The 14,479-nt window shown below is 51.7% G+C and overlaps 4 protein-coding genes across 4 annotated transcripts; all 4 read right to left on the minus strand.

Moving 5' to 3' along the window:
- Positions 1–362: 362 nt before the first annotated feature.
- Positions 363–4,049, minus strand: B0H18DRAFT_1126503 (uncharacterized protein; the record flags this gene model as incomplete). Its single annotated transcript, XM_048035168.1, has 10 exons — positions 363–811; positions 867–1,002; positions 1,065–1,120; positions 1,178–1,532; positions 1,584–1,762; positions 2,308–2,641; positions 2,709–3,133; positions 3,197–3,253; positions 3,313–3,853; positions 3,912–4,049. 10 exons carry the CDS (start codon positions 4,047–4,049, stop codon positions 363–365), a joined length of 2,670 nt encoding a protein of 889 aa, XP_047885835.1.
- A 543-nt stretch (positions 4,050–4,592) lies between these two features.
- On the minus strand, positions 4,593–7,540 carry B0H18DRAFT_960550 (uncharacterized protein; the record flags this gene model as incomplete). Its single annotated transcript, XM_048042964.1, has 13 exons — positions 4,593–4,858; positions 4,912–4,998; positions 5,104–5,383; positions 5,438–5,602; positions 5,650–5,710; positions 5,808–5,954; positions 5,995–6,063; positions 6,101–6,232; positions 6,378–6,398; positions 6,434–6,507; positions 6,562–6,789; positions 6,840–7,028; positions 7,076–7,540. 13 exons carry the CDS (start codon positions 7,538–7,540, stop codon positions 4,593–4,595), a joined length of 2,184 nt encoding a protein of 727 aa, XP_047885836.1.
- Positions 7,541–8,502: 962 nt separating this feature from the next.
- Positions 8,503–12,250, minus strand: B0H18DRAFT_960551 (uncharacterized protein; the record flags this gene model as incomplete). Its single annotated transcript, XM_048042965.1, has 11 exons — positions 8,503–9,332; positions 9,399–9,555; positions 9,595–10,011; positions 10,068–10,218; positions 10,453–10,540; positions 10,662–11,231; positions 11,296–11,377; positions 11,484–11,628; positions 11,705–11,768; positions 11,793–12,024; positions 12,080–12,250. 11 exons carry the CDS (start codon positions 12,248–12,250, stop codon positions 8,503–8,505), a joined length of 2,907 nt encoding a protein of 968 aa, XP_047885837.1.
- A 600-nt stretch (positions 12,251–12,850) lies between these two features.
- B0H18DRAFT_1126507 (uncharacterized protein) lies at positions 12,851–14,023 on the minus strand (the record flags this gene model as incomplete). Its single annotated transcript, XM_048035169.1, has 3 exons — positions 12,851–13,302; positions 13,354–13,397; positions 13,773–14,023. The coding sequence occupies 3 exons, from the start codon at positions 14,021–14,023 to the stop codon at positions 12,851–12,853; spliced, it is 747 nt and encodes a 248-aa protein (XP_047885838.1).
- Between the last annotated feature and the right edge of the window lie 456 nt (positions 14,024–14,479).

Raw genomic sequence — 14,479 nt, forward strand, 5'->3', positions numbered from 1 at the left:
CACATAACATGATGTATGAGATTCCCGAGTACACTTCATTGCGGTCACGACTTGTCGAGATGACGGGACGTGTCGCGTGTGCGACTCGTCTGTCGCACATTACCCAATCTCCTGTAATCGTTTCAAAAACCATAAAAGAACGCACATTTGGCTGCTGCGAGCCACGGAATGTCCCGACATAACGTCTTCTACGCACATGTTATTTTGTTGTCGCCAATGTCTATCCCCACCTCCCAAGTAATTTCCCCGCTTACATCGTCGTGCGTGAGTATCATTTAAAACCGGTGCGCTGTTCGGTAGGACAGGCTTTCGATTGACAAATTGAAGGTTTTATCATCACGATTCAGTCCAAATTACACTGTTCACCGTACGACCGTATTCTGCACTCTCGCCATAAGGTGTTCCAAACTCTCTTTCTGGTGTCTCAGAACGGCAAGCCTCGCACAGACACTTGCAAGATCCTCTGTCGCCGCACGATGCAACGCGTTCGCGTCTGTGCCATTGCTTCCGAGATGCTCCATCGGATCCTTTCCTGAGCGGGCAACGGTAGAAGCTGAAGGTGCGTCATGGTTTGAGATGGGTATGTCGACATCCACCTCTCTTGGCGCAGCAGGAAAGGAATCGACGATAGCCCCACTCGCAGGATCATCGGCCTCCGTTTTGGCGATATCCTTCATATGATCCATATGCCATTCTGGTGCTGCTGAGACCGCTTGTGTCTTCATACGATGTTTTCCGTCGTCATAATTGTGCTGCTGGCTAACATTCGCCTCGCTCGCACGCTTCCTTCTGTCGACCTCATTCGCTCGATCTACATGATGTGGATATGTCAACATGTGTCATTGCATACGTAAATGAACGTATACCTTCACGTCTAGATCGAGCCACTTTGATAACATTTCCTCGCGACTTTAGATCTCCCTCGGCGCCGATCGAGGAAGCCGGATGTCGAGACGGAACTGGAAGTGGGCCGACTGGTTCGACATCTGCATCGCCGTTCTCCTACAATATCACAGATAGGATTGGAGGCTGTATACACAGTGTTATGTGGCTGACGAGCGCACCTGATTCCTCCTATGAGATGCAGTCAACCCGTTGTCAACTGACACCTCCATCGCATCTATTGCAATTGCTTGGTTCAGCGCCATAGTCAAATGAGACCACTATAAATGCATACCTGTGATCACTGGTGCTGATATTGAATTTCCGACACTGGTGGAGTCTACGTGCGTTGACGGCGCCTGGGCGCGCGCAGCCGACGCTGATTTGGTGCCAACCTTTGTACGAAGGCGACGGCTGGGTTGAGTCGTTCGCAAGTTTGTATCGCTCCTGCGACCCATGACAGTCGTCGGACGTTCAGCTCCATATTTCTTCATATGTGCGCTCAGCTGGGGTACAGAGACCTTCGCCCAGACTCGGAATTCGTCGGTCGCATATTTACTGACAGTCTCTGCAGCCTGACGTATACCGTTTACGACCGCGGCGTCATCAAGGCTGTCCTGCGCACGATTGCGAGTGGCATCATAAACGAGCTTCGTCATGTCAGCGTGTAGCGTCCAGTTGCTAAATGAAGGATCACTTACCATTTTCTCCTTGAACTTCTCCGCCCAGTCTACCATCTCGGCCGTGTCCGTTGGCACGGGACTGTCCTTGAAGAAGTGAAGAACGATCTCTGCTGGTGATGACATGAGTTCAATGGACAGCGTCGACGCTGGTAGTCGCAGGAGAGGATGGAAGGGAAAGACATGGGACCCTGGGAAAGCTATGCGTAAATTTAGGTCAGAGGCTGAGTGAGCGGAGTATCTATTCAGCAGGGCCCCCGTGATATTATCGACCACAGCAGTTTATTAACGCTGATTCAAAGGCTTGACTATACATACATATCCTACATCACTGACCGCAGCGGCTATGGCCACTATGTTACAACAAGTCATTGTTTTTGCCTTTACAGCTATTGCGAGTAGTTGATTTGTGCGACTCACAATCCAAAACATGAAAATCAAGCACTCATTGATTGTTCGTCTTCGTGGACAATCGATCAGAATGTACCGACTCCGTCTGCTCAACCGACAACTTCCAGACATCGCAGTGTCCTGCCCCTAAAGCAATAGCATATGTTGCAAACGGTTCCAGACAAGGAGATTACTCCAATGCACAGCGAAAACAACTCTGAGGCTGGGTATCATGCATTAACAATGTTTACAATCCTCTGGTAGCCGATACTGACGAGGCTGCATCACTCAACAAGGATCTTCGAAACAAGAATGTACGTAAGCCATTACCGCAGGGAATGCGACGAGTACTTACCCTCGTTGGGCGCGACATTCGCTTGGGAGGCCGTTTCAGTCGCCGATGTTATCGCTGAACCGCCTGGCAGTTGTGGCGACGATGCGACGCGGAAATGCCCAGCCTGTATCATGCCTCGCCGTTGTACCTGCTGAAACTGTATCTGATAGTCGGCCAGCCGCTCGTTTAGCCAACGATGCTCCTGCTCCAAGGTCGTAATCTTCGCAGCCACGGCAGTGCGCTGCTGTGTGATGTTCGCGACAATGTTCTCCAGAATAGAAACGGCAGATCGTGGATCATGTACACCACATGGCACAGTCTGCGGGTATGGTGCAGAGGTAGGGAAAGACCCATCCTGGATATTGAAATTGTACTCTTAGTTCTAACAGTAGCAGATCGGTGGTCGAGGACAGGTCACTCACGTGCTCGGTAGATGTGATGCTGGAGGATGTAATCGCCGTCGCGCTCGGTGCCTCCAGTGGGTCCGACACCAGGAATGGGGCAGCTGCGCTGTCGCTCGCGTTTGAGGTTTGGACGTTGTCGCGTTTCGTTCGTTTAGGCATGGGCGCACTTTCTGTGAGGTCCGCGCGGTCGTGTTTTCCGGAAGGAGTCTTTCCCGCCTCTGACGACTCAGCTGGTATGACGTCCGCCTTCTCAACGCTCTCATTGTCCTTCAGTACGAACGTGCCCGTCTGTATGGGTGGGGCCCTGGTATGCGCCGACTCCGACGGTCTATTCCTAGATGGCCGGCTGTGTGGAGGGTGTTTCTCGTCGACGTCGGCGACCTCCTTTCCCGTACTGTCTATAAAATCGCCACCACGGCTCTCCTGCGTCGCGCCCGAAATCTCTGGTCGGGTTAAGCGGATTCAGGGTGCTGTAGCCGTGAAAACACGTATTGTACTTGTCGTACTCACTTTGCGTTCCATTGAGAGAATACCCATTGAAGTAGCATCCTTTCCCAGCGCTCCTACACGTCCCACATGATCCGGTACCGTTATCGACAATGCATTCCCTGACCGCGCGTACTGCCATTCTGCAGTAGTCGCACTATCGTGTATCGATCTTTCATCAGATAGACGACTAGGTGTTGGTTGACACGCACCTTGTTCAGTGTTTCTCGCCACTGCTCTGCCTTCTCTTTAATTGCATTTTTTGCCGCTTCTTTCAGTACCTTCCAGCCAGTGCTCACGTCCGCAGGCTGGGGAAAAGAGTGGGACTTCACTTGACCCTCTACCTCGTTGTTGACCCCTTTTCTGTCGTCGTGAATTGTATCTCCACGCTCTACCTGCTCCTCATCTATCCCACCACCCTCTCCACCAGTAGGATCATCAGGCCTGCTGCCGTTGTCGCCACTCGCAAGGTCTCCGCCAACACTTGTGCCCTGACTGGGCCAATGTGAACTAGATTTTTCGAGCAGCTCAGGCCATGCCGTTCGAAGCCATCTCTTCAGTTGCTTGTTGGTCCCACTTCCATTCAGAAGTTGAGTGATCCTGTTCAGAGTGACCAGAATCCACGTAGGCACAGCCTTTTGGCCAGTGTATATCCCTTTGTGGACTCCGTATACCACCTTGAATATAGAAGTTGTGAAACTGACCAGTAGCTCTATGGGTTGGTTTCATACGCACAAGGGCACCGCGCAGCCTTCCAAGCGTCTCCTTTGCAGACGATAACTTCCTGAACAATTCGTCCGTGCACATATCGCCCCACTTGTCGATTTCATCGTTGAGATCCTCTTGTGCGACGGGACCGTATGTTGGCTGCATAGCGACAAGTCTGAACAGTAGCTCTGGTAGAGGCAATCGATACACCTGGAGAGGTCACACGCAGGTGCGTGTACATGTGCTCACGAGTGCGTATTTGTCAGCGCCTAGCGACAGCCAAGCACGTGTCTGGGGAGATGGTCAATGGCATGAAATCGTATAAGTCACTTCGAAGGAGCTTGCTATATTGTCGGACATCGGAACAAGCTATTTATGATGGGTAGGGTGTCTGGATGTTGCATGGTGTACAGTCCATATATGGTGCAGTGTGCTACGTCGCTAACCAATGGTGCGCGTATACGACAGAGATCTTGTCGGAATGAATGTCTGAAAAGATGTGAGCCTGTAACTCATGTATCCTGTATGACGGGAGTGTAGGTCGGAGAATGTCACACGAGTCAGCATTAATACTATGTGCGACACTGCACTTAGCGAGATGGAGTACCTGCTACAGGTCCCGCGATGCGATCCCATTTGTGCGATAAAGCCTTCCAAGACAAACAGAATGAGCTTCGTTTAGTTCGCTCATGTTTTGGTATAGCTAATCTAGTCAACATCCACAGTGCCTCCGAGTTGCGAAACTATGTATCTGATCCCTGTGGCCTGCTCCTCCAACCTCTGAATGTTTTGTCGGACCGACTTAAGCTCCATTTCTGCGGCACTACGAATACTGTCACCCCCGTCATGAACAGGACCCAGCTCACTTGGTCTGACAGTGTGGTTGTCAAGTACCGCGATACTGTCGATGTGCCCACCATGTCGATTGGCAATGAACATGTTACGGCAATTTGACACACTCTGTGACTCTTTTCCTAAATTTATAGTTGGTTAAACTCCACTGTATGAGCACGTCAAGTTGTATCACCTTTGTAGTGCCTGTCCGACATTGAGAATCCATCCCACAGACATTTCTGCTCGTCGTAATCGCATTTCTCGCACATAAGACTTCCGTCTTGAATAAAGCAATAGTGTGGCTTTCCCCAAGTCATCACACAGCGGTCGCACTGCTTCCCAACGCTAAGCCATGTTTCCGAATATCTGTTGCAATTAAGCTGACGTACCGCGTCGTTCCGTTCATAAGCCTCATACGCGCGACTGACCATTTCGTCGATATCCATCTCTAGAGCGTCTTCGACAGTGCCTGAATCATCACTGTCGCAGACGCCGCACAATCTATCGTGTCGTCGCGCAGCATCAACTAGTTCCGAAAAGTTCCACTCGGCCCACATGCGAAGCTTCCCCTTCACTCTGTGAGCGACTGGTTCGAGTGCTTGCATTACATCCGTCCAGAGCACCTCGTTGCGAGGAACCATCCTTGTCCTCCATTTATAGAGTCTCTAAAAAGTACAGGTTGAGTGACGACGTTGACAGCCAAAGCTGTGAGCTCTCACCAGGGTATCACAGAATGTTTCTATCCATTGTGGAAGTAATTTAATGTCGCGGGGGCAGGGATTTGCAGCTATAAAGCTAGCCAGCTTGGAGTCAGGCGTGTCGCGCCCTTGATCATTGGACATGAATGGATGGTGACCGTGGCAATCAAAGTTGATGAAATCTCCCTCAAGGGTATACATCACTTAATTATGTCACCTCTACGCACGCGTACCTCGAAATTGATCACGTTACTTGCCAATATCAACCCTCTGCCCCGATGGAAGTCCAGTGAGCTGTTCAATGACCGATGTTGACATCGGTGTTTCAGGACGCCACCACCAAGTGTAGAATGGTATGCACCAAGCCTCTCTTGGATGCGCATACCTTTACTAGACGACGTCCACCCCAGGGACTATTCTTGTGACGATAACTACGTATATGCATTGTGATTTCCCTTGTAGCAGTGTCGCAAGATATGCATCTAGCGCGAGGTCATCTGGGGCTACTTTACGTCGCAGTCCTAGTATTTCTGAAGAACTGACGGTACGTTCCATCGGTTCGCTCGTAGCCTACATACGATCGATACGAAATGACAGATGGTTGTGTTTTCAGGGAGTTTGTGTCAACTTTGCGTGTCGCGCCACTCCTACAACTCCAACGACGAGATGAGCTCTATCAATGACCGTTTCCGATGGCTGAGCACGACGATTTGCGCCTTCACATATCGCAATTCGTCCGACGCAGCGTCGTACAACGAAGCGTTTCCGATGGAATCCTCGGCTTGGTCATTGTCGTGCTGGCCTCCAAAGTTCCAGCTGTTGTCGAATGTCGCCATAGTCATTGCGGGCGATCGAGATACTGAGCGCTCCAGTCGTGCTCTCTTTGAAACCTCTTTCGAAACATCTGAAGATTGGTACGGCGTGAACTCGTCTCTCAAAATTGTAGACAATCAGCCCTTACCATGACTTGCCCTGGGCAATCCTTCCCACAGACAGTTCAGTCGATCAACCACGCACTGTCGGCAGGCAGACGAGCCCAACTCAATTTCACACGACTCTTCATCCTTTGGCCATTGCTTGCAGTTGTCACACTGCTGAGTTGACATCAGAAGCGATCTGTCGACGCGTCAAATGGAGAAACGTACCTGTGGAGTCGACTCGTCTGTGGCATGAGTACTTTCCGTCAAGCTCGCTTCCGACGCAGTCCTTTTCCCGGAAACGCCGTGTGCCATGGAGCGTCCCTCACGATGAGCCTGAACGTCAGGTATAGTAGCGACCTGGTTGCTTCCAGTGGAAGATCCTCCTCCGACTGTCAGACTTGTGGACTCAACGATTGGAGAGTGCGCTTCGCTTGATGAATTAGTATTATCTGTCTGGGATTATGTGTTAGTGCAATTCAAGATTGTTTGATGTCCGTACATACCTGGTCCTGTGCTACAACAGCATGAGCCACCATGTTTGCGAAGCTGGGAAATGCACTGCCCAACCACGTGAAATATTTTGGCGTTCCGCGTGCGCCCAGAGTAACCCACACATTCATAATTGCTGCCTTCTGTCTGAGTGCGTCTTCTCCCTGAGCCTCGTCTCCTCGCAGCGCAACTTTGAACTTGCGCTACTGTCATGAAGCTCGTGCCAGTCTGAGATGAAACGCACACTTACTGTTGCTGCTTTGAAGCGGACAGTCCAGTCAGCGAGGTCGTCCTCGTGGAACGGTATTTTGTTGCTCTCCAGCCATGTTAAGAACTCTTGCAGGGGAGGTAAAATAGCCAGCGACGACATCTCCCGACGAAGTTTAGGAGCGAGCAATGGAGCAATAGTGTCGACAGGACCCCAGAACTTGAAGACATCCCACACCAAGGTTTCGCACGGAGTGTGATAAAATGCAGGCACATTGTTCTCCCGGGTCATTGGGATATCTGAGAGCCGTGCCGAATACTTTGATCCCTCAGTGATCCACTTCAGTGGCGGGCGCTCCTGCATTGATTTCCATAGTGGAGGAAACTGCGCACATAACAACGGTCTCTGGAGCGACCCAGCACCGTTGTGAAATAATGTGACACTTTTTGTAGGGTCCGTTTTCTCTTGAATACTCGTTGTGGTGGTGTAAACGCTGCGCCTTGTCATGACTTAAAATCTGCATCAAAACATGCATGGTCTAATAACGCATCGTAGACAGATGGAGTCAGTCGCATTGTTTAGCCCGTGTATGTGGCCACGATTCAGCATGTAAACCCGAGAAATCGTCTTGAATGCATGCGCACAGCGCGGCGGACGTAACTTGATTCCATACATGCTATCTATCACATGGGCGGCTTCATCGTCTCCAGGCGATAGCCCCACGAAGGAGTAGGTTTGTCTAGTTACCAGTCGCCGTCCACCAAATGGGAAGCTGATCCGCAGGTCAGATTATTGACTTGGGAGTCATTGAACCTTTCGGTCTGTATGCTAATGTGTACACGTTTCATTTGCTGCACAAACCCTGAAAATGTCCGACACTCCTACCATTTGGTACGCATCTGCGCCATTCCCCAATTATACCAGTTTCCACGCATTTGGAAACTGAATCGCCTGTCGCTTAAAATACAAAGAAATACACAACATACGCGGCATATGTATCCGACAGTCGTATACGCAGCAACATTCTCTGACCGATTTATGGATGCGACGCCCTCTGTCGCGACCAACAATTGTCGCGCTGCTTTACACCTTTCGACTATAGGTTATGCGGCAGTTGAAATAGCCACACATTCACCAGTGAGGAGAATTCAGGGCTGGCTGAATCTGGAACCGTACATGCTGCAGTCATCGAAAGAGTGTACCATTATATATATCAATGCAAGCCATGCCCAAGTTAATGATCTTGGTAACGATTCCGCGCGATCAATCAAACAGTTCGATGGACACGCGATTCCGAACGCGACAGATGGTATTGATACGTGTGTTAGGAAGGTACAGATGTGAAAGACACAGAGAGGTCAGCATCACGCGACAACTGGTATATTCGGTCTCCGGGTCGAACAGTGTGCATTGTGGCTGACTGCGACCATCAGCGGTGGCTGGGACATCACAGGCAGTATGACTTACCTTCACCGCCCACGGCGTGTATTGGATACAGCCCGACCACCAACACGAGCGTCAGGTTGAGACGGCTCTTGGGAGCTGCTAGGCAGGCGACTGCCGCCCGCGTCTGCCATACCGCCTTGCTGCAAGTCCTCCAGAACCTGTGTGTATTCGGCCAGGTTAGCGCCTAGCCAAGCGTGCTCCTGCGTCAATGTTTCCATTGATGTAGCGACTGTCGCCTGCCTCTGCTCAAGTGTCTTGATGAAGCTGGCTACCACACGTACAGCAGCAGTGTTATCGTCGACAGCTCCGTAGACAAGGCTTGTCGATGAGGCGTCCAGCCTGCCAGAAGCGGCTTCAACATCCTTGATGTTGAGGTTCTCGAAGTCGGACAGCTGTTTATCCGTTACGCGGCGAACGGATCCCGTCGCGCCGACACCAGACAATGCAGCTGACTGCCCAGCTGATGAGACTGTTAACGCAGACGTGAAAGGTAGAGGAGTCCTGCCGTCCCCTGCGCTCGATAATCCCGCTATCTCAGGCTTTGCCCGCTTGCGGCGGGGGGCGTCCTCCGTGGGCTCGGCATGCTCGTCTTTGCTCGCTGTCGCGCCCTCCTTCTCGGGCTTCGACGCGTGTGGCTTTGTCGAAGTAGCGAGATCACGTTCATCTTCCTCAGCTGCCTTCCGTCCCCTTTTTCGAGTCGGCTGTGGGGGAGGCTTGAGCTTTCCAGGCGACGATGCTGAATGACGTGTCTGACGGCCCGTCGCAATGGGCACTTCCACTTCTGTCGACCTCTCGATCCCCTTCGAGTTGGCTGCAAGGTCGTCGTTATCTTGGAGTGTCCCAGTGAGAGCCTCTGCAAGTTGTACTTAGCAATGTTTCACAGAAGAGTTTAGTTTACGTTTGTGGACACTTCACATACTTTTGCTCTGCGTCCCATTAAGGGAGTACCCGTTGAAATAGCATCCCTTGCCAGCGGTCCTGCAGGTCCCGCAGGTGACACCTCCCTTGTCGACAATGCATTCCCTGACGGCCCGTGTCGCAGTCCGACAGTAGTCACACTGTTCAGGACGGATCAGCTGTACATACGTCGCACATATGTGTAGATGCAAGTGTACCTTCTTCAACTCCTTTCGATACTCATCCGCCTTCACCTTTATCGCAGCCTTGGACTCCTCCGCGAGAATGGCGGCTCGCTTTGGTTTACCCGACTGAGAAGGTCGCGGAGGTGAGCCCTCATCCGTATCTTCCTCATCGTCGCCACTGTCTCCATGATCCTCCCGGTCGGCATCATCGCCAGCCATCGGGTCATCAGTTTCAGCGATGTTGTTGCCACCGGGAACGTCGGCAAGCCTGGGCCAACAAGACTCTCTGTCTCCCAGTAACTCAGGCCACTCAGCTTCGAGCCACTTGCGAACATCCCTGTTTGATCCTCTTCCACTAACGAACCCTACGATCTTCTGCAGCTCCACCACAATCCATGTCGGCTCAGGCCTTTTGCCGGAGTAGACTCCGATGTGGAGCCCGAGCTCAACCTAGAACATAGTGTGTATCAATCCGCTTCATCGTTCAGACGCGCATGACGACCTACCAACGCTGCACGTAACTCGCTCAGGATCACCTTGGCAGACTGGAAGGTCGTCATCGTGTCCTTTGTGCACGCATCACACCACTTCTGTATGGTGTCCGAGATTCGATCCCCCTCCTTCTCCGAAGCGCTCTTCGAAAGTTTTGCCATTATTCTGTGCAGGGCCGACTATGTGAGACGGAGAGGCGACGACGGTGAGAGGAGAGCGGTGTAAGTTCCGACTCGTCGCATTCAAGGCCCGCAGTGCCTCATGGCCATCAAACGCGCGTATCGGAACATCAAATTGTGTCACCGTTCCGCCAAAAGTTCACACAGGGAGCAATCGATCCCATTGCTCGATGCTCCAGGCTCCGCGTGTATATATCATCTTCAAACGATACGTCGTGACCCGTCAATGGTCAAGATCAGGATGTCGACCTCACGATCGCTCCCAGACGATATGTTGTTCCCTCGATGGCGGGCGTCTGACGTTTTATCTAGGTGTAATCAGTCCAATGCGGATGCACATCACATTGCGCAACCCTCCAGCCTGTGCTAAGATACAGCCGCAGGGAATTCCGGAGACGCTACCCAGCCCGATCTACCGAAGCCACTCACGAACTGACTGCAGATCCTTGAGTTGAGCTTCCATCCTCTCGATGTCCACCTCCCTCGTCATAATCTCACGCTGTGCAAAATCCCTTGCCTGCTCCTGATAGAATACCTCAGCCCGGACAAGGGCCAGCTCCTTCCTGCGTTCGTCGACGAGGGCCTGAATCTCTTCGACCTTCATAGCTTCCACTGGCATCATGCCACCACCTTGCCTATGATTCGAAGGTGCAGACCCGTTCTCCGAGGCGATTCCTACTGCGGGATCAGTCCCACGTGCGTAAGAAAGCATCAGCTCTTCCATTGGCCGATAGAGGTCGAGCGCGATGTCGGTAGCGGGAACGCAGACTTCTGCACGGTGTACCGGCGAGTAGCGGTCTTCGTCAGTGTGCATCGTCAAACGCTGCTCCGGCCCCTCGTCGCCAAAATGGGCGTGACGCTTCCCATTCCGTTTGGCTTCCCGCTCTGAACGCGTTTTTCCCGTTTGTATTGTCGAAACGTCGCCATCAAGCGATGGGGACTGCATGTCGGCCTGTGCATGAGGCTGTCTGTCGCTAGTAATGTTTCCACTGAGTTGCTCTGTGGAACAAGCACCACAATTTTAAGTGTGAACTGACACCGGTCAAGTGATTCTGTCACTTACTGCTGACATAACCACTGAGGGATCTGTCGTCAAAAAAGCATCCCTTGCGACGTTTTTTGCACTCCTCGCACTTCATGCCCCCCTGCTGCACCACGCAAGGACGACTAACGTGCACTGCGGACCTACAGTAGTCGCACTTTCAAGTGAATGAGAGGTCAGTTCGATCGTGTCAGTAAGAATTTGCTCACCTTTTTTCCTGCACGAAGTATGTTGCGTGCATGCTCCGCATTTTCCTGCTTCTTGTCCAGGCGGTTCTGCTTCCTTGCGCTTACACCGCGAATACTCTCCTTGTGCACGTGAGGATCATCTGCGACGTCGGAAGGATTCACGTCGCTACAGCCAGATTTCACGTGTTCCACAATAAAATCCAATAAGTCTGTGTTCACGCACGCCAAGAAGGTTGACCTACCTGTCAGCCATGCAAGATACGAGTCCATCTGTCTCCTCTGCATGGAATTGCCGTGAGGATTTGACTGTAAGTCTTGTGACATACGCACCTATGTCCTTCACATCGAACTCAAAGCGACGGGGGAAGAGCGGAAATGCATTGGTAGGCGTCCTCAAATTCTTCCAGTTGGCCTCAATCCACTCTGAAATGTCTTCTGGCTGCGTTTCTCTCGCGAGAGAGTATGCGAAATCCTCCACCATATCCTTTACATTCTCCTTGTCGGACCGCGTCCCCCAGAAGTTGTCGGCGGTATATAGACCTTCATGGGCTCCATAGTTGATCTGTAAGTGTGATTACTCGGGCACTAGTAGCATGGCTGATGTCTATGTGACATACCAATGCGTCTCGCAGTAAGCGGAGTCCCTTCACGCGCGCAGCCATGGAGTCTCTGAAGACAGCCAGCTTCAATGCAAGCCACACATTGCGGAGATGGGATACGTGGATCCGTTGAGAGTAGCCATAGTCACTATCTTGAGAATCCTTCCGCTTGCGCGGCATCGCGTGCATAGTACAAGACGGGCGCGAATTGGGCGAGACAATTGCACGCCGTCGGAGAATGTCCAAGGGTGGAACACAATAGACGCTCAGTGACAATATTTAGGCGCCTCAACGCGACACCGGCCGAGGAGGATGATCTCCGCCTGTGTCATGGCTGCATTTTTCCCCGAGCGGCATCGCGCAACATTCTGTTGCGCGCTTCACGTGTAGAGAATTTGAAGCAGCGTTGACCGCGTTAAAACGATCTTTCCATTGGGGCGGAATGAAGAGTTCTGCGCTCTATGGAATCACGCTAGAATTCAAATCCATCCTGAATATAGCATGGGCCGCATCCATATTTCCGAACTGTTCTATTGCTTGTGTTCTGACACTTGCATTTCGAGGAGTCGCGGACTGTTATTAAATCAGACCGTCCTCGCGAGAGGTCGCTGACGATTCCTAGCGGATTGTTTGCTTTCGCTTGAGATCGTCACTGATACAGATGTGTATATTGCCGACATGTTCAGGAGGATCCAGGTGGATTAGAACTTAATGTCGAATGGTATAGAATAATGTAACCCTCCGACGCCCTCCCACACGCTAATAGCCACCGCCTAACCAGAATATGGCTCATTTCGTCCTCTGAAGCATCCTCAACTGAGTCTCCAATTTGAGAAGATCCTCTTCAATTCTACGCTCCTTCTCCTTCGCTGTCGCGAGCGCAATTTCGGCTGCCTGCAGGACCGCGCGAAATGAATTGCAGACGCTCGACTGAATATTGATGTTCCCCATCAGCGCCTGTGCTTCTGCGACATCATGAGCGTTATACTGGTTATCGACAACGCCGGACAGACGCTGCGACGCTGCACCGGGAACCAGGCCGACATTCGACTTGACAACTCCAGGGAATGCAATTGCTTGTGACGGAATGGTGTCCTTCCTGGGCTTCTTGTGTCTCGGCCCAGTCTCCGTAGAGTGCGTGCGAACCCGTTTTACCACTTGCGCCCCCTCCTTTGTGTCTTCCATGTGTACCCTTCGCGTCGGGGGGTTCGCTGTCGAAGAGCTGGAATGGTCCCCGAGGCCTGCGTGAGTGATAGTCAACATTGTTGATCGACGAGAGCTGAATGGCGTACGTTCATCGTGATGTCTCTCCTCGATGTTGATATCCGAGCTTTGCCTGTGCAGAGAAGACCTGTTGAAACCTATTCCTCGACATGAAACACAACGTGCCATCCGAGGATACCTGAAGTCTACGCACTCTGTACATGTGGCGTCAACGATATTCCGCTGAACTTACATTCACAGTTCTCATGAATGCAGTTTCCGCACGCTAGGTCCGACCTTTCAGGGAAACGACATGGCCCTGCCCCAGATCCCAATTTCCTGCATCGGTCGCACTGTAACGTACGGCTATTTAGCGGAGACCGGAATCAATGAGCCACACTTGCAACATACCACCTTCCCGCGGTCTCGCATCGATCGCGCAAGAACTGAAACATCCATGACCATGGGTGACAATGGTACCTCGCGCGCGACATCGTTCCTAGCGCACTCATCATCTGTTGTAGATTGGAGCTGGTCGATATCATCCATGTCATCACCCTCGAACTGAGAATTGCCTTCTTGACTACAATATTCCCCGTCGCTGGCGTCACTTGCATCGATTGAGTTGCTACCACTGAAGCTGTCGTCGTCGACGTCAGCTGATCCCGCGTATGTCTCCCACTTGGTCGACCCTTCAGCCCGCACTTCGAGCGGCCTCGCTTTGTCGTCCTCCTGGTCGCTCGTTGTGATCCGCGCCATCTACAGAGTCGCCATGAGCTTGCGATCAATCCGGTGGCGTTGAAGCATTACCTTACCTTGTACTAGAAGAGTGACTAAGCAGAGAGCCTACCAATATCCGACCGGTTTATCGGAAGGACAATGTGTGTGTGTGTGTCATATTTCCCACGCGTCAGCTAGTTGTTGACGACTTAATGCACTTTTCCGTCCATTAATCACTTAGTGATCGATGACATAATGACACGTCGTGGTATTGTCGCCGGTCTTGTCCGCAAGAAAGTTGAAACAGCGCCATCCTACCTATATGTCACGCCCTCCACATGTGGTACTGTTTGTTTGGATTGCATGGCGTTGTAATATCCATGGTGGTTCGGAATCGAACGTGAGACATACTGGGTATCTTTGCATTGCAGCGCTCCGGCTCAAGAAATATATATTGGGCAGGAGAACCAAGCACGCTGTATGCGTCATAGTATG

This window comes from Fomitopsis serialis (genome assembly GCF_022376445.1).
Source record: "Fomitopsis serialis strain Sig1Antser10 chromosome Unknown B0H18scaffold_201, whole genome shotgun sequence".
NCBI lineage: Eukaryota > Fungi > Basidiomycota > Agaricomycetes > Polyporales > Fomitopsidaceae > Fomitopsis > Fomitopsis serialis.